General features: G+C 35.8%; 1 protein-coding gene across 2 annotated transcripts in view; it reads left to right on the top strand.

Annotated features, from left to right (window-relative positions):
* Positions 1–20,514, top strand: part of plxna4 (plexin A4) — a 1,034,568-nt gene that overhangs the window by 562,747 nt on the left and 451,307 nt on the right. For both annotated transcript variants that reach the window (XM_051928179.1, XM_028814360.2), the window contains exon 6: positions 13,350–13,473. In XM_051928179.1, coding sequence (XP_051784139.1) covers positions 13,350–13,473 — 124 coding nt within the window. The remainder of the gene's footprint in view (positions 1–13,349; positions 13,474–20,514) is intronic.

Below are 20,514 nucleotides of genomic sequence, written 5' to 3'. Positions count from 1 at the left end.
ATAATTAAATCTTATGCTTATATCAGTTCCCAAGTGGGCTAAAAGTCAGAGGCACCTGTGCAGAACAAAATGTGATAAAATAGATGGTATTCCTCCAGGAAGCTAGGAGACACCTGACATAGTAAATTCTATGGGTGGCTGATCCTCAACATAATACTGAGACCATGACAAAGTTGGCAGGAGGGCAGAATGTTTTCTGCCTGAAGAGGACAACACATAGCACTTAGCCAGAAGAAGATAAACCTTATTATACTTTTAAAAGTGATGTATGAGACAACTGAAAGAAAGACAGGTAAACCTGTGTTTTAAGTTGCAAAAAACAGTCTCAGACTGGGACAGGCATCCCCAAACCTTTCTTAAGTGACATGATCTTTTAAAGGTTGATAAAGGCTTAGAGATTCAGGAACACTTGAGACCACTAGAGAAAGTTTTAGCCTGATGTTTCTATAGTAAAAGCACCTGACCCCATAAACCAATGCTGGAGCTAAGTTAGAAGTGACATCTTTAGGGGTTTTAAAGCCATCACATTGCTTATTAAATATAGATTTGGGAATACAGCTCTGTAGTAAGAGGAGGAAGCAATGGTCATGCATGAGAGACATAGGATGTGAGAGCAGAGAGTACATTTGGTCTCACATCAATAAATTAGGCATAACTTGAATGCTTATGCCCTTTTATATAGTGCAAAATCTCTAACACAAGAGAAGGAGAAGACTGTAGTTAACATGTTCTCCAATGTCATCACAGAGCAATGGAAGTCAACCAAAATTGTGCTTAGAATAGAAAATTGGCAGATTTTTTTTTTCACTGCAGGGGTTGTGAGAAATGTGCCAAGGGGCATTTTTACAGTGTGGGATTATTATTACTTTCCAATTTACTGCAAAAATTGCAATCTCACATTCAGGCTCCAGCATTGGCTTAGAGATTAGTCTTGAGGGTCTATTTAATCATTTCATTACTAGTTTAGAGAAACGCAATTTGTACACAGATGAAAAGAACTTGTTTATTGAGTTCTGCTTTATCTGCTTTGAAAACCATCTTTTACATAATGCAATTTTTTCCACTTAAGCACACAAAAAATCATCTGAAATGTTTATTATTCAAATAAAACTGTTATTGTATATTTATAAGCTCAATAGCATGTGATAAAACAAATGATGAATTGTGTCTAAACTGTCTTTTGTGAAGAATGCTGGCCTGGAATGACCACAGTTTTTGTTTTGTCTAAATAATAATAGTAATGATTATAATAATAATGTGTTGCATTTATTACAGATAATATGGTGTGTTTTTTAAATACTAGATTGACTAACTAAAATGACAAGTTCGTATTGAATTCAGGGGCCAAATGTCCTGAGAACACACACATTTTTTATAATCACATAACAGCAGAAGAGTTTTTATAATTATTTTCAGCTTAGTAATACTACTGCATCTGTGTGGTTTATGCCATTTTTCTTTGTTGTGTTACTGATTTCTATAGAACTCCATGCAACAATTCGCTAAAAAATTCAACTGAATTGTGTACAGCACAGTTTTTTTTTTTTGTCGTGTTAGGGTTCTGGGCTGACCCTATTCTCTCCTTTATACTCAAATCCCATACTCAGCCTACTGTTAGGTAGTGTAGTTCAGCACTTCCCTCTTCCCTTTTAAGTCTGTAATGCCAAATAATTAGATGTAGTAAAAGAACAGGCAGGAGAATGAGTTACACATTTTATTATGTATTAATTCTTGCTCAGCGGTATACATAGGACAAACGTCAAAAAGAATCTCAACACATGTACAGGAACATCGCAACGCCGTCAGAAGAAAGGACGCACTATCGCTGATATATGCACATACTAAATCAAGAGGACACACATTCAACTGGGACAACGTAAAAGTGCCAGAGAGTTGGCTGAGTCTTGGCTATCAGATGAAAATGCCATCAACAGACACTTGGACATAAATCCAGCATATGCCAACTTAAGAAGGACATGTACACAATAATTAAACTATAAATCCCCCCCCACCCCACCCCCCCTAGATCATACTGACTTAGCCACCTCCAAAAAAACTGAATGTGTTGCTATATATTGCCTTTGATTCTTGTAAGTCTAAGCATTATCCTCTGATGAAGACCCCTGATAGGGGTTGAAAGCTCAGGAATAAAAAACCTATTTTATGATACGTGATTCATTTTTTCTCCCTTCATGGATCTCCAGCTGCAAATATGCAAACCGTATCACAGACCTTCTCTTCCATTCATATATATATATATATATATATATATACTGTATATATACTGTATATATATATATATATGTATATGTATATTGTAGAAAGCAGCTCGGACACAGACAGGCAGATATCATTTTAAGCACCACAACGCACGTTTATTATACAATATACTATTTACAAGGTGCACACACAACCCCAATCTCCCCCAAAGTCCAGGCCTCACAATGCCTCTCTTTTCTTCAGGCTGGCTGCTTTCCTCTCCTCCTGAGCTCTGTTCTTCTCTGCTCCCGACTCAAGCCATTGAATGGAGGGAGGCGGCCCCTTTTATAATCACCCGGATGTGCTTCAGATGCCTCCTGATCATCTTCCACTGGCACTCCCCAGTGTGGCGGAAGTACCTGCTGCACACCTGGAAGCACTCTGGGTGTCCCTGGTCGTCTTCCCCCCAGCACTTCCGGGTATGGCGGAAGTGCTGAGGACCAGGGCTCTCCAGGCATTGGGGTGCCCCCTGGCGGTGACCACGGGCCCCTATAGGGTTGAGCTTCCAAGCTCAGTTCCCGTGGTCCTCAAAGCCACCAGGGCGGTTGCCCCCTCGTGGTTTGGAGGAGGCATAATCCCTCCTCCGGGCCTTCTGGCCATCCAGGCTGGGTGCCACCCCCAGCTGCTTGCTACAATATATATATATATATATATATATATATATATATATATATATATATATATATATATATATATATACACAGAGTTGAAATGTGAGTATTGGCAAAATAATACAATCTGGGTCATAATCAGTTCACTTTGCTTAAACTAATAGAAGGCTTGGTCTTTGTCTTTGCTTCTGCATGGTCTTTGAATATGGCTGCTGAAAGAGTTCGTCTTCTCCTCTTCCATGGATGGAAAAAAATGTCAGAGAGAGGCAGCTTCTCTGTTATCTTTTTTCTTATACCATCATAGACCAATGGGACATTGTGGTACAGAGCGACTCTGCTGATTAATGACCAATCCTAATCAGCCATGACCCAGAATAAGCCAGCTCCCTACTTCATACCAATTCTTGTTTCAGCGTTTTCTCCAATTTCTAGGAAATACACAAATGAAGTTTTGGACAAACAAGAAAGCTATAAAACTTGCCCGGGTGTTCTTCCTATCATTGAAAATCTGGTCAATTATCCCTCTAACAAAAGGTCTTATCTGATCTTTTAAGTTGCAAATGTTCAAGAGCAAGAACTGGTTCGTACAGCTTCCCTTTTTCAAAGTTGGACATTGTTAGACATTAATAAAAGTATATTAATGTATATGCTAGATATTATTTTCCACTACAACCAGCAATTTATTATTTCACTTAATTATACATGACAAAACTCCACTGAAAGCATGTGTTTGACCTTGCTAGTAGTTTTTCTAGCTAAAACAAAAGGTGTTAAAATGTCAAAGTCCTAGATGTAACCCAAAAATCAAAGCTATTAACATACACAAATTTCTAACTCCCTATGTTGATTTGTATGGCAAGTATTTTCTGCAAAAACAGAAATAAAAATTAAAATTATAACTAAAAATGCAATCTCTCTTTTGTAATTTCATTTTCAAAGTGTGCTCAAAAATGCTGAAAAAATTAAAACAAAATAACCCCATTTGCAACTTCATTTTCAAAGTCTGCATGCAAGAATGCTGCAGAAGTTTAAATTAAAATGAAATAACCCCATTTGCAATTTAATTTGCCACCTGAGCCACAATGAAGCTGCAAAAATGAAAAGAAAAATGCAAATAAGCACTAGCGCCACCTGCTGCTCATTGAATTTTCATTTTCCACTTTGCATTTTCATTTTCAAGTTCTCAACAAGCAAATAGCGCTAGTCAATGGGTGGAGACTTCAACATGTGACAAAATCATTTTTGGAAAGTACCGGCAGCTTCTAATAAGACAGAAAGTGGTGTGCCAGAAACATCGAGAGAGTTAATGAAGTTGGAAGATTGTGAGGTTGAAAATTTGATATTACTTAGTTATTTCAGATAGGCTTGGAGATGTCAAGTCTTTCACCAACATGGAGGTAAATGATGTTGGATAGCGGAATTTATGTGAGTTTGTACATCACCTGAGTACAGCATCAGTGAACGGGGCAACCCGTGCAGCAATACGTCGGCCTTGACTGAACATTACCATAGAAGCAATAAAATCTGCTTCATGGAATAAAGTCCAAAGAAACACCTGAGTCCAAACTTTTGCATTTCATTGCCTGATCGTCATTTTGGAAACTCTAAAGAGGCATGCTGTTTCTTTGTTTTTTGTGAAATAAACTCTTTTTTATTTTATATCAATTCAGAGCTTGCCCTTATTACTAGCTAGTGTTTGACACCGATATCCCCATTTAGTACACATTATTGGAAGTGCTTTTGGAAGTTATTGGGATTTGGAAAATAAACTGGGCAATGTTTCAACTATGCATAAGTTGTAGTGTCATTTAGCAGAGATAAACACAGATGGTTTGATAAGTCAGGAGGTGAGTGGATAAGATATTTGGTGCCTGTGGCACTACTTGTGCTGATGGGCAAGTGGACTACCCACCTCACTGGGATGGAAGGGTCTTTATAGTGAAGCTCACAGTGACATTAGGGTTTTGTTTTCTGTTTGATACTCAGTGGTTCTCCCACTATCTAGCTTTCCCTTATATGTTTATTTTGTAAAAATGTTTTTTCTTCTTTTTAAACAGTTTCAGTTTAGCAACTGTTCTCGATTAGGTTGGCACTTAGAGATATCCCCATCAAACCATGTCTTTTTCCATATTAAATACTATTTTTAGGTATAATATAATATTTGTGCTGTTGTTGCATGTTTTTACTTAATTACATTGAATCTGTATTGGTATATAGCATGTCAGACTTGTAAGCAAAAGTGCCCTTTATATGCAGTACGTTGTATGACCTATAATAAGCTGAATGAATTGAACTATGAATCAGTCATGCATTTAGACCAATTTTAGTAGGAAAAGAGCACATTATTGAATATTTAGCATTAAATGAGTCACAAAGTATTTCTTTTATAACTTATTATCACCTTTAGCTCGGCTTCAAAATTCAGTATGAGAAAATTTCAATTTGAATGTGTTTTTGCTAAGTGCAATTCCATTTAAGTGCCCAGTGTGCTATGAAAACTTGCAAAGTACACTGTAGTGTGGCTACAAAATAGCCAATGTACAAGCTAATCAAAATATTGACACATAAAGAGTAGAAAAGAATGTAATAGACAAAGAAATTAATGTATATGCAAAGATTGCTAAGGGGAAGTGAGTATGCCAAGAGGTAAGACCTCATTTTATCATTTAATGTAAATCCACACATGCTTGATGCATTTATGGTTTTATTTTTTATTTTTATCAGCAGTTCTTTGCCTTCTCTTTTTATGATGGAAAGGCAGTTTGTTAAGTAAATATCTAGCAGATCATTTAAATATGCATTGTCTGTCACCTGTTAGCATAAGGGGTTATTTTCTTTCATTACTTTTGCTTGTCATCTTATTTAAATAGCATGAAAACAACATAAGATGTCATCTACATATAAACCATTTAACTATATTACAAAACTGGTTTACTTGAGATATGTTTGCTTTTTTAATAAAGAATATTATTTCAAACATTGGGTGCCCTATACAATAGTTTAAGACTCTGCATTCTGCACTAATTTGATTTATACAAGATATTTTAAATAGGACCACATCTTGAAATCACAATATATGCTCTGTAGTATAAGCATTAAAAATGCCTGTAAGCTAAGGCAGATGAGGAGCAAAACTATTGACAAGTTTCAATGATAAGGGGGATTTTAAAATTGGTTCTGAACTTGTTTATGATCAATAAAATATATGTTCTTATACATCTTTTTGAGTTTTGTTGTTTTTTTTCCTCTGTTAACATAATCAAGAATTAAAGTATGTATTAAAAAATGCAGACTGTAACAAATAACATACCTTCAATGCAGTTCTCAATAGGATATATGCCGTGTTGAATTTTATCTTAAATAAATATTTGCGGTAAATGAAATATTCTATTAATTAATAAAGAAAAAGAGAATAAATTCAAATATTATATGGAACAATGCCCATAAATATATAATCATGCCTTATAGTCAAATTTTAAACTGGACTGGTACAGTGGAATTGGCACAATGGATGGGGCTCTTTGTCTTCAGCTTTTTGTTATAAATGCTGCTGCATACTATAGAATGACATAACATTTAAATTTAAATTTGACTTATTTCCATCTGAATGGGACAAGAATAAACAAAAAATCTTGTAAGAAGTCATACTGACATTTTCATTACAGTAATACAAGTGCTTCTTGAATGTGACATAAAGCACTGTAATGAAATCTTGCAACACAAGGGATTTGTCTGTAGTGAAACACATCCTGATCCAAGATGTATGCTGATAGCTTGTGATGCTAGAAATGTATGATATTTTATATAATGTATAGCAATAGCATTCAATTTGATGTCAAGGTAGAAGAGCCAGTGGATGAAGGGAAAGTAAATGTAGAAGAGGTAAGAGTCCAGAAAATTACATAATCTAAAAGCGAAGGTTTTGTTTAGAGCAATGCAGACATTTTAGTCCTCCACAGCAAACATTTTCAATACATAATACTCTGCCATTTTAAAGATGCTACAGCATGTATCATTTACAAAGGGAACATTTGTGGTTATCTAAATGTAGTAAGACTGCTACTAGAGTAGCATATAACTTAAATATACCAAGTAATGCTATTTGATCTGTGAATGGGACATCCATCCTGAACAGTGTCATTACATTGAAAAGAACTGGCCTCTCCATAAGCATTTGGTTCCAGGAGAGAAAAGTCTGGCATATGAAGTACTTGTTGACCTAAGAAAGATATTTTTGCTTCCTCTTCATATAAAACTTGAACTGATGAAATATTTTGAGAAAACCATGAACAAGGAAGCTGAAGGATTTTGATATTTGAGACAGATGTTTACACAAATAACCGATATCAAGATTAAGAGAGGCAGGTATTGATGGTCCGTAAATCAGACACGTCATTAATGACAAGGATGTTGTTGAGCATTTTATTGGCAACTCCAGATCATCAAACTATGTCCAGCTGGTTGACAGCATGCATCAAGCATATACAATCAAGAAGTACAACATTTCACTAAAGACTCATTTTCTTTATCCTCACTTGGATTTCTTCCGTGCTATTCTTAATGCAGTCATGGTGAAAAGGTTTCATTAGGATATTGCACTGATGGAAAAACCGGGTCAGGGCAAGTGGGATCCATCGTTGCTGACCGCCTACTGTTGGACATTGAAACTGAGGAAAATCAGCCACAAAATATTTTTTGCTCAATTGAACTAATGCAATGTATCAGCATCATCATCCAAATAAACACACTAAATTCAATAAAAGTTCATTTTCAGGAAGCCAAACTTTAAAAAACAAAAAAAAAGTTTTTCAGTGCTATATTATATTATAATTAGATCTAAAATATTGACATTTGTATTTTGCTGCATCTGAGGATGGCAGCTTTTCATTTGGAAATTAAATCAGGCAATAAGGAATAATAGAAAATTAATGGCATCCTTGGGCCAAAATACGTAGTGCTGCAAAGTCATTTAGTCGGCAGATGAGTAACAACTTGCCACTTTAAATTCAACATTTCTAAAGAATTCTTCAAAGTTTTTTTAAGAGCCTATAATTTATTAAATTAAGTTCCTAAATGCTAATAACAAATGCAGATTGTCAACTTCCACTAGCTGCATTGGTAGCATTTTGTAAGAAATAGCTGAGAATTAATACTGAAGATCAGTAAAATGACAACAATTTTAATTTTAATTTTTTTAATTTGAATTTTCCTTCAGGGTAACTCTTAGATATGTTTTTTATCTTCACCTACATATACCATATGTATATTACCGGTAATACAGTATACAGGGAAACTATTGCAATATGAACATGATTTACCTTTAATGTACTGCATGATTTGAACATCTTGGAGTAATCTCTGATTCTGACTGTTCTGCCTGTGTCAAGATGTGAATCCATGGGCAAAATAACTCAAATCAACCACCCTATTTGAATGAAATGTGGAACTGTACTAAAAATGGCAGAAATGTGTGTGTACATTTTCCTTTATGAAGATAACTGCATATTTATAGGTAAGTGGGTCTCAGCTTCAGTCCTCTGGGCCCACCTTGGCTGCAAAGCTTTTGCTCTAACCAGCTTCACAATTAGTCGAGTGGATGGTGTCATTTTACCTGAAATTGATTTCAGTGTTTAATTAGACTTTTCCCTTCTTTTATTCTTTCATTACAAATGTGTACTAGTGCGAATATTGCATTAATGAAAAAGTTTGAGATATTTTTATTTTTGCATAGCAGTATATCTCAGTTTTGATAAGTTTCCAATTAACTCCTCATTTTTCTTCTGCTAGTACATTTTTGACTTCAGTTTTGGCTGATCGGTATTGTTGTGCTTCCACAATATTTAGGATGAAGGTACAAAGCACTATGTTCAGTAATCCTGGCAAAGCAGATGACATGAGGGTTAACAGATCGTGCAATTAATGACAAATTCTTTCCACTGTCTTTGTGAAGTTTTCATAATCTCATCATATCTGTGCAAATTTAATCTGGATGCTGTACTTTCAGATTGCAATTACTGTACATCCAAAAATTAACACAGGTTAGATTCACTGGGTACTCTAAATTGCTTAGAGTGAAAATGTGTGAACTAATAAATAAAAAAAGGAAATGGATGATTTATGATAATTAATGTAATAAGTGTGGTGATTTTCTTTTGTAAAGGGTGCTCTACAGCACACAATGTAATCAGAATATGCTGTTTAAAAGACCCGTGGACCCGTTCCCATACTTGGGTAGGAGACTGACAAAGGGGATTGTTTTGACCAGCTAAACAGATGTAGTTGGCGGGAAAGGATGGGAGTTACTTACCTTGCCAGGAAGCCCGAATAGTGTATGGGTACAATGGGGCATCTCATCCAGGATGGTTAGTGTTCCCTTACCCGGTTGGGAGGCCAGGGTGAGTGAAATTCACTGGGAGGCTGCCTCTTGTGCTAATGTCACTTCCCCATACACTGGAGGACAGCATCCTTTCGGGTGTGTTCCTGTTTGGACACCTGCAGAGCAGCATGGGAGTTGCAGTTCTGTAGGGTTGCCCTGAGTCCATTTTCTTTGAGTTGTTTTGACTGACCCAGAACTGCTTCAAGGAGGCAATATGGACTCCTGGGTTAGATTCAGGGAAGTCGAATTCAGATAGGAGGTGGACAAAGCTCACCTTGGAGGAGTGGAGGACAAAAAAGAAATAAGAAAACAGATTGTATTGTGTATTGTAAAAGAAAAGGCCTGGTTCAAGGTATTTTGTTAATTAAAAATTGTTATCTGAACCCAGGACTTTAGTTGTAATTTTGTCTCAGGTTTGAGGCCTAATGACGCCAACTGCACACATCTTATAGCATTAGAGAGTGACTGATATACTGTATAAATATATAACTGATTCTTTATCCAAGGACAATGCAGTGTCAAGAAAAGACCTTCTAATCATCAGGATCATGCAGAAAGGTCAACTCATTCAGTGATATCTTAAGGTCAAAAAGCAAACATTTGTCTGTGGATTATGGTACAAGTGGCTTCAACCACTTTTTATCATTTTGATTTAGTTGTTTCTGATATTATACAGAAGACCAATATACGCATTAATGCAGCTGATGCATTGTGAACTGTGGCCTCAATACATAGCAACTTAGCAGCCCCAAGATGTGCACTTCAGAGCCACCATGAACTCAGGTAATGATATTGTGACAGTCAAACCTCATTCGTTTCATAAAGGCTAATCCCTGAGTATAAAGTAACTCTAGGATAGTACGGCATCGGACTGTTACAGGAATGATTCCAGCACTCCAGATGGTATCGCTTTACCACGTTTTGCTATTTCCTAATCCTTTTTTCTCTCTGCATAGCAAAGGTACTTCCTGCATTCTGTTACAACATTCTTTTTAGGAGAATTTTTAATATTGACTGGTAAACTCTGGCACATGAAATGTATACTTTTAATTATAGTATCTGGTGTTTTTGTATATTTAATAAAGAAAATCAGTGTACTCACTCATTAAACAGATGCAAAACACCTTTGAAAATATTAAATTCAGGTTAATGAATAAAACTAGATACTAAAGGCGAATCCTTTATCAGTGAACGTTTTTAATCAAGCATGGGAGCTCAAATTTAAGAGATGCTGATTCACAATGAAAAGTCTATGGGAGGGGAAGTCATACTATGGTTGAGGTTTTCCACCTGGTCTCCTGGATGTCTTATTTATATATATACAGTATATATATATATATATATATATATATATATATATATATATCCATCCATCCATCCATTTTCCAACCCACTGAATCTGAACACAGGGTCACGGGGGTCCGCTGGAGCCAATCCCAGCCAACAAGGCAGGAACCAATCCCGGGCAGGGTGCCAACCCACCGCAGGACACACACAAACACGCACTAGGGCTAATTTAGAATCACCAATCCACCTAACCAGCATGTCTTTGGACTGTGGGAGGAAACCGGAGCGTCTGGAGGAAACCCACGCAGACACGGGGAGAACATGCAAACTCCACGCAGGGAGGACCCAGGAAGCGAACCCAGGTCCCCAGGTCTCCCAACTGCAAGGCAGCAGCGCTACCCACTGTGCCACCGTGCCGCCCATATATATTCACGGCATTCGTAGTCTGAATCACAATGTGATTGTTTGGGTGGTTACCTACTATATATATATATATATATATATATATATATATATATATATATATATATATATATATATATATTTGAATGCATTCATCTGGCAAATGGTAGCTTGCTTAATTATTTAAATTTAGAAAACTATGCATCATAAAACGATGCTGATGATATTTTTGTGGGACTATGAAACTATTGGAGAGACCCGTGACAACAGCTTTACTGTTCCAACTATAATCTAAAGGCTGATTTTAAAATGGAAATGTTTTTCTTTGTTATACAGAAAAAAAATCTAATCTCAAAGTGAAACTGTTATTATTGAACTTAGATACTCCACTTGGTACTGAAGTTTTACCGCAGAGAGGTCTTTAAAATGCTTGAGATAATGTCTGAGCTTCAGCAGCTGTTATTATGTGCTTAGGATAATTTTCACCTTTCCTTTTACATGCTTTTAAGATGACTAAGGCCACTGGGGATTATACAATAACCAGTAAAAATTGAAAATAAGGCAATTATCATTCTAAAGAAGTAGCCCGATTTTAGGCATCCATTTTACTGCTTGTAATTGTTGAAAAGGATTGGGGGGACAGGGGCGGTGTTGAAAAACATTAAAATAATTCCTTGGTATGTTCCTCTTTCATCAGTGCTGTTAATGCATCAAATGTATTTTAAATGGCAGTAGAGCAGCAGTAAAGAATAATCTTTACCTACTTATTTTTAAAACCCTTAAAATGCAACTTTGCATATTCGGTTTAAGGTGTATTAGCTTTAGGAGCTTTATAAATGAACTGAGGTGTATAAATGGCTTGATTACTCTGAATGGTTGACTGTAAGCACTATCCAGATATATGCTATTAAATTGAGTGTTGAGACTAAAATGGCCTATGAAAGTGTACACGTCTGGTAAATGAGTGCGCCCTGCAATCCCATAGTTCCTGCCTTGATCAAAATGTGGCTGGGATAGAATCCAACCTCATGTGATCCTCTAATGGAAAATGTGCAGTCCGAAATTGAAATGGCATATACAATACTGAGCAAAGGTCTTAGGGTATTCATGAAAGTTTGTTATGTAAGCAGTTAAGTATTTATTTCTTCATAACATTACAGTAAGCTCACATATACAATAATATTTTTAGATAGATAGATAGATAGATAGATAGATAGATAGATAGATAGATAGATAGATAGATAGATAGATAGATAGATAGATAGATAGATAGATAGACACTTTATTAATCCCAATGGGAAATTCACACATTTTAAAAGTAATAAGAATTTTTTGAGTTTTACAAAAGCATTGATATCTTGTGACATGGCAATAAAAACAGAGGTTGGTTAACCAAAACCTCTCCTCGAACCACCCCTGCCATTCCCTGTGTTAAATTTATCAGCAATACGCCTGATTCAAATTAATAGATGTATAGGATTATTATTGTCACGTGTTCATAGTAAAGTGAAATTCTTAATGATGCAGTGATTAGCCAAACCAGGTGTACTAGGGGAAAATTTAAGAAATAAACAGGAATATTAAATGGTAAGAATAAATACTGGGACGCCTTAGGGGACATGTTTTGGAAATGCTTCCCTCTCATCAGCATTGTTAACATAGTTTAACAATACTTTTAACAATGTAAAAGTCATAGTTTTGTATCAACAAGGCTACAATCTGTGTGCAACAGCACATCAAACTGGATTTTCAAGATGTGGTGTTTAAGCTGGAAGACCAGAAACAGCAGTTTGTTTCTGATGAACTAAAAGTCACTTCCTTAAGGTACAGAAAAAGATGAGAGTTCAGCATCTGACAGAGATATCTGACATCAAAATACATGCTTTGACCATGCAAAGACAATTTAAAAGAAATGGTGTTACAAGTAGTGTTGCAGCTAATAAACCATTCTTATAGAAAGGTAACAAGCAGAAGAGATTTCAGTATGGAAGAAGACATAAGACATGGAAGGACCACTACAGACAGAAAATGTTAAGGAATGATGAGTCCAAATTGATTTTCTTTTTGTTTTTATTTTTTATAAACACAACTGAGATAACTAACTTAAAAGTAATTTTCTTGATTTTTGCACAGTACTGTATGTGTAATTCTGCCTGCTCTAAAAATGTATTATAGAATCCTAGTTGTATATTTTTGATGGCTATCGTGCCATCTTTATCTATTTTGCATGCTCATCCTGTCTTAATAAGGGACTCCAATTTATTCCCACAATACGTTTGACAGAATATACTGCAATATTTTTTTCCATACATCTGAAACCCTTTACTTTTACACAGGAACAAGTTTATTGACTAAGAGAGGAACAGTTTGGCCTTAGTTTAACACGATTCATTGGGATTTTGTTTCTTTTTTAGATGTACCAGAAAGGAGAACTGTGAACGTTCCACGGAACCCCGAAGATTTGCATCTGACATCAAGCAGTGTGTGAGGCTCAGTGTACACCCTAATAATATTTCAGTTTCACAGTACAGCGTGCTGGTGAGTGTTTTATTGCTTTATTCTGTTCATATGTCTTGTTCCTCTTTTGAGAAGATATATCACACATTGTTTTTGTTTTAATTGTTTTTTTTTTTAATTTGTAAGAGCAGTAACCACCATTGTGTAAGAGCTGGCAAAGTCACTGAACACACATGTGATGCCATCTTAAAAACTAAGATAAGGTCAAGTAAAGAGTTATTGTCAGGGAGAAAAAGATGCTGGAAATATTGTAAGGGAGCAACAGGAGGTAATAAAGAACTGCCTTTGACTGGTGTGAGAAAACGTGAAAGTGAGAAATCCATTCACATAACAAATCAAAGGTGTCTGTAGGTGCTAGATCAACAGGCCCTCTGTGATCTCTTCTTTCTTTTCTTTAATGCCATTATTTGTGTTTCTTCCCATTTAAATCTTTATCTATTCATCTTAATATGAGCTTATCAGGCTGATTGATTTTGCATTACACCACACTGTACATTTATTTGATTTGAAATCTATTATTTTTGTCCTTGAAATCTATTATTTTCTTTGTGCTATTCAGTGCTTTTTGTTGCATTAGGTTTCTGAATTTTTTGTACATTTCATAGGCATGTAACAAAGAAAGAAAAGACAAAGAAAGCGCCATCATGATGTCATAAAGGCAATTTTCCTTTTAGAATTTTTACTATCTTTAACCTTTGGATGCTTTTTATAAGACCCATGCTTAGCAATGTGGGCAGTATCTTGTTGACTACTGTGAAATAGTTTATACTGGCTTTTTTCATAATATCTTAAGCAAGACATTTATTTTTTTTAAATTATAATACTACAAAGCATGCTATTATTGTAAAGTAGTGAAGGATATACTTTGACCTTCACCTTTGATTCCTTTAAAATCTTCAAACCAGTTTTGGGTCCCAAGAGATACCAGCTATAAGTCTCACAACCTGTTAGGAAAGTGTAGACTAACATCTTATGATCGGTTCACAGAACACACTGGTAAATTACTTTTTCAGTGAAGTTCCTTCACACAAGGGACTATTATAACTTAAAAACGTTCAGTTCTTCTGCCTTTCTGAGATTTGTCAGAAGATATGAAAGCATGTCTTACTTTACAAGTGCATCTGGGAGTCTTAGTACAGAAAATGTAGACTTCATTTGAAGTTCAGCATACTCAATGTGGCTTTCCATCAATGACTGGAGGAACTAACTTCTTTTTGTGAAATACATTTGGCTGATTCTGGACATTTTGAAAAAAGTTATCATTTTTAAAGTCTTAACGATCCGTGATTGGTGTATTGATTCTTTTGAGAGAAAGCATATAAGGAAAGACCTATATATTATGCTTATATGAATGAAAAATATTTCATATTGTTTCTGAAAAAGAACACATACTGTTCCGTTCAGAAGCAATATGAGAAAAGAAGTGTGGTAATGAGTGTAAAATGTTTCATACTCAGTATGAGAACTACAAAACTTTTCACGAAGCGTTCAGGTAATAATGAATCTCTTATACTCGCTGTATGGCTCGTGAATCAACTGCATAATGAGTGGACACCAGGGGAGACCGAAGTAATAAATGGCATTTATGAAATGTTTTAGTGCTCTGTGTTGGAATATTGCAGGTGATTTAAGAAGTTGTAAAGCTGCAGAACCTAGTGTGTCATAGAAAAGCAAATAGCCAGGCATGCAGAAAATTGTCTGTGTCATAACCAATTTGATTTTTCTGTAATAAACTTAAGTATGGTTGAAATTTGTTTTGTAAATGAGGCAGACAGGTCTTTCAAAGGACAGAGAAAGAATTTAAGAAAGAGAGAGAGCGAGAGAGAGTCCACACTTCGGACTAAGCAGAACTCATTTACCAAAGGCTATGATCACTATCATATTGAATGGCCAATATTGGGTATTAAGACCAAAAACAGTCTCAATTTTAATTTCACAACCAAAAAAGTCACAGTGAGTAAAATCTGGCGAATATGGGAGGTGTGAAGCAACACTCATAATGTTTAGGTCCAAAAAATTATTTGAACGATAACCCAGTTAGTATAGGTGCACGGTCAAGATGCAGCATAGTCGATAACTATACCTTACTTCCATGCTAGGTTTCTGGAATTTTTGGATACTAAAGGGTTCATTTGTAGCGTGCTTTCCAAAACAAACAACAAAAGTAAGTTTAAATAGCATTTTAACAGTAAATCCCAAACATGCCATACCAGAATACATATTGAACTAAATGTTTCTCTTAACATTTCTTAACATTACCTGTTAATGTTGCCCACCAAATTCAATAAGTTTTGCTAGTCTTCAAGATGTTACTTTGCTTGTGTTTTTGATGACTCCAAATGTGCAAGAACTGGAAGAAACAGGGGGTGGATTTTTAAAAAGAAACTCCTTTTGGGTAGCCTTATCAGCAACATATTTCGCCACTGTCTACTACCAAAATTTTAGCAAGTTGTCCTACTGAGAAAAACATGTGACCATGCAAGACTAGTTTATTGGTGAGAACAAAACAGACCTAAGATTAAAAAGTACCAAAATATGTCTTGTGATTTAGTTTGACTAAAAGACGTTTGGTTATTGCCTTGTGGTCTATCCTACCAGGAAAGGCTTTGGTTCCTGTGACAAGGGATTGTAACAAAGCAGTATTCTGAGGTAATTGAGAAGCTTTTTATACAGTATCTGGGTTTAAACACTTTTTTTTTTAACTTACCTGGTTGGTTTATACCGTAAGCTTCCTTTTGTTTCCTTTCCCTCTTGAACTGAATGATCTACCATGCTGGCACTGACATAAGACTGACATTTGCACTGTTTATTTTTAATACAGTTTTTGATTTTTGTTTTGTATAGCTGGTATATGTGTTCTTCTCTACCAACCTAGTTTATTCTCTGTCTTATAAATTACAAGAGGCTTGAATTCCATCGGTGCTGCTGTCTTATATCACAGTCTCACAGTTCCTTAAGCAACGTCTTTTGAATAAATAGTAATCTTCAATTATGTTTAAGAGGTATATTTTAAACTGTAAGTTGAAACATTTACACAAGGTAGGGAAAGACAAATGGTTAAGCTATTTTATTATTGTATACAGCTTTCTCATACATTAACAAAAGTGGTGACTCAAAGTTAAACAGCATATCAATCTAAATAAGCTAAACTGAAGACTTAATGCTGTGATTCAACTCTGATTCAACCTTTCACTACACATTCACTGTTGGTTATGTGTGTCATCTACCCACTTAGCTATTAGCATGTTTGACACAGAAAAAGGCCAGAGAACAAATACGTTTTGCAAGCGGCAGATATTGTAAAGGTTTTTCATTTAGGAATTCAAGAGAATGGCTGTGGGTGTGAGCAGAGTCGATACATACATTATATGTCTTTGTTCGTGTTATTAGATCTAAACTAATATCAAAGTCACTAGACATAATGAGTCAAAACCAAGAGTCCTTCTTCTGAATAGTCAAAGTTCAGACATTACGCTGTGTGAGTGTATTCTTTTATAGTTCAGTCATGCTAGCACAAGGCCGCCCCACACTGCTAGGCAATCCACCTTTAAAAAACACAGAAAAAAATGAAAAATATAGCAACAAGAAATAAAAATTTAAAATACATCAGAACAAAACTAAGCCACGAGAAATTAGATACACGAAGCTACCAAAATAATGATGAAAATTAATAACAAGTAGGAGTAAAAAATTAATGCACATAAACAGAGACCAATCAAACAAAAAATTAACCACCCATACTGTATGTTCTTGACAGTTATTTCAAAGAAAAATATTTATTGTATTCATTTTCTTCACAAGGACCTACTTTGCCCTCAGTGAAGTTCTTTCCATTAACATTGTTAACATGTTAGGCCATAGAACTGTTATGTCATTTCATCTGATTTCCTTAAGCGCTCGTGACCCTGTGTTAGGATATGGCAGGTTGGACAATGACTGACTGACTGATTTTTCCTGGTGAGGGTCATGGTTAGAGCTGTTGTGTCCTACTAATTTTGTGGCTTTATGTAAGTCCTCTACAGACATCCTATGTCATACTGTTATTATGTTTGTGATCATAGCATTGGACTACAAAATATTTTATAAAAATGTGACCATATGTGCCATTGGTTAGGTAAAAAATTTGGAATTTCCTGTTCTTATATAGTCCTATATTTTTAATTGAATGAAATGTGTAGTTTTGAAAGAATTTTTGAATAAAGCACTAAATGATTGAATTAAATAGTCGCAAACAACAACATAAATATGTTATTATGATTGCTTATAGTTTTTGTTTTAATTTCAGCTAATTTCCATTCTTAATTTCATGTTCTTTCTTTATACAAAACCCGGCAATTAACACAGACAAAGGAACAATTTTCTAGTGAAAAAAGTAAATCTATGCTTTCATAAAATGCTTTGATAGCATAGGCTGTAACCCAGCACAATATATTTACAGATTCCTGGCGTCCAGCAACCAAACATGGTGCTTAACTCCAGTACTCTGTTTCTTTGTTTTTCAGCTAGGTGACTGTTTGCTTTATGCTGACAAGCTGACCTTTGTATCTGTACTTTGTGAAATGCTGGATCTGGAATGTTCAATTTCAAATGTTTATTTAATGCTGTAGCAAACAAAGTCTTTGTTTTGGCAGACATCTAAAAATGCTGGCTGTTAACACTTTATGGATGGACATCACATGCTTATGACATTCTACACCATTTTAAGGGTTTCACAATTATACTCCACAGATTCAAAAATCAGCTGGTTTAACCTAATAAAATGACGCACTTTGTATCTACTGTATATTTATTATATACTGAAGTGTTCTATATACTGTTGACTTTTTAACTATCAGTAGATAGTTAAAAGGGATTCAGAGTGTAACATTCTAGGCGTTTTGATGTCCTTGTTCAAACACTTCTTTTTCTAATATTATCTCATTCTTTCCACATTTTTCTGGTTCTGAAACTAAAAATAATAAAAGATCCTTCATTGTACAGTTCAAGAGTGCCGTATTTTAATAAAACTGGTAGTACTATCATCTTAATTGTGCTCTAACTACATTTCTGTGCTCTATTTTTTAGCAGTCATGTTTAATGGTTTACCCTGCACTTTTATTGGCTAACTGAAAAGATTACAATATGCAAGCTTTCGAGGAAGCTCAGGCAAGATGTTTGAGTCCTACAAAAATTGCTCTTTTACTCTTATTTAACAAGATCTTAACAAACACTTCTTTTGATATTCTTAACACTTACAAAGCATCAGTAGATAGATTATTCATTGTCTCAGATAGTTTATCATAAAAGGATATTTTATGAGGGGCGGCACAGTGGCGCAGTGGGTAGCGCTGCTGCCTCGCAGTTGGGAGACCTGGGGACCTGGGTTCACTTCCCGGGTCCTCCCTGCATGGAGTTTGCATGTTCTCCCCGTGTCTGCGTAGGTTTCCTCCCACAGTCCAAAGACATGCTGGTTAGGTGGATTGGAGATTCTAAATTGGCTCTAGTGTGTGCTTGGTGTGTGGGTGTGTTTGTGTGTGTCCTGCGGTGGGTTGGCACCCTGCCCAGGATTGGTTGCTGCCTTGTGCCCTGTGTTAGCTGGGATTGGCTCCAGCAGGCCCCCGTGACCCTGTGTTCAGATTCAGCGGGTTGGAAAATGGATGGATGGATATTTTATGAAGCACAATGGGACCTCAGCTTAAAGAAGCTGAACTTCTTTTAAATGAGAATAGTGCAAGATATAACTTCTTTCTGCTTTTCTGAATGCACTGATTTCTTTTATCTCAGTTCCGTCCAGTTTTTGAACTTCTGACAATCCAGATGCATATTTATCAAGTATCTCAGAATTACTCCTAGGAATTTCAATAATAGTCACACTAGGATAAGAATTTGTCCTACCTCAGAATAGGACATGAGACATATTTATGAAGTGTCTTAGACCCAGTCCCAGCTAAGAGTAGGAATTCATGTCTGAATGAATGACTTTGCAATTTTATGCCACCTACTGCCATAAATTGCCACTTATATTAACATTTTGTATTTTTATGAAACTAATGCTAAGACTTCACCACAATGATAATACTAATATTTAAAGTAGTAGGAAAAAAAGAAGGAAAACTTAATTAGGTAGGATACTATGCAAAGCTGCTCATAATTGTTGCCACTCGATCACAACAGCATCAAAAGTAATACTGTAACGAGCACTGAGATGGAAAGGGCAAGACACACACCAGATGAGAGTTCAGTCCAATAATAGGTATGTTTATTTAATAATGAATGAACCACAGTCATACTTACAAATGAATCACCTTTATGCTGTTATGGCCATGGAAAGCACCAGGTAATGTAACAGTTGCTGAAATTAACCATACCTATAAGTTGTCGTCTCTCTTCCTGTGTACTGTTCCTCTTCCACTGTGCCATGCTGTGTCACTCTCTGTGATCCCCCCTTGTCTTCTGTGATGCTCTGTTTATTTAATGCTCCAGGAGATCCACCCTGCCTTCTTCAACCTTCCCGAGCTTGTATAGTATAACATGAATATTCAAGAGGTTCATGGAATACAAATCTCTGTGTCCTTAAGTGGCATTTTGCTGCCAATCACCCATCCATCCCTGTTTATCTTTAATATGCTTGCTAGTACAGTACAGTTTGCATCCATGACCACTTGCATATTGATATTTTAATAATGCGTGCTATTCACGTATACATGCCTATTTAAACTTGGGGTATTGATCTTTATGTGCATGCTGATTTGCATGAATGCAGCTTGTTTTAAAGTTGACTCACATGGAGTGGGGAGGAAATGTATGAATCATCGTATTACCTCACACATTTGTAAGGGGAGTTCAAAGCTTGGTGCAAAATTTGAAAAATGGATGGTTCTGACATACCTAAATACCTTTGTTATTGCAAAGCTGCATTTTCCCTGTGGCTAAAACATTACCAACACGTTGCACCCAACACAAACAGGCAAGGACACAAGGTAAAAGCCCAGAGTTTTTATTTGTAGGAAACTTTTTAAAACAAGTGTTTCCCACCAATACAGCCACACTTATATACAATAAGCACACTCTTTGTCCTCTATG

The sequence above is a fragment of the Erpetoichthys calabaricus genome, chromosome 1 (assembly GCF_900747795.2).
Source record: "Erpetoichthys calabaricus chromosome 1, fErpCal1.3, whole genome shotgun sequence".
Lineage (NCBI taxonomy): Eukaryota > Metazoa > Chordata > Cladistia > Polypteriformes > Polypteridae > Erpetoichthys > Erpetoichthys calabaricus.
Note: the sequence above shows the minus strand (reverse complement) of the source record. Positions and strands in the feature narration are given on the sequence as shown.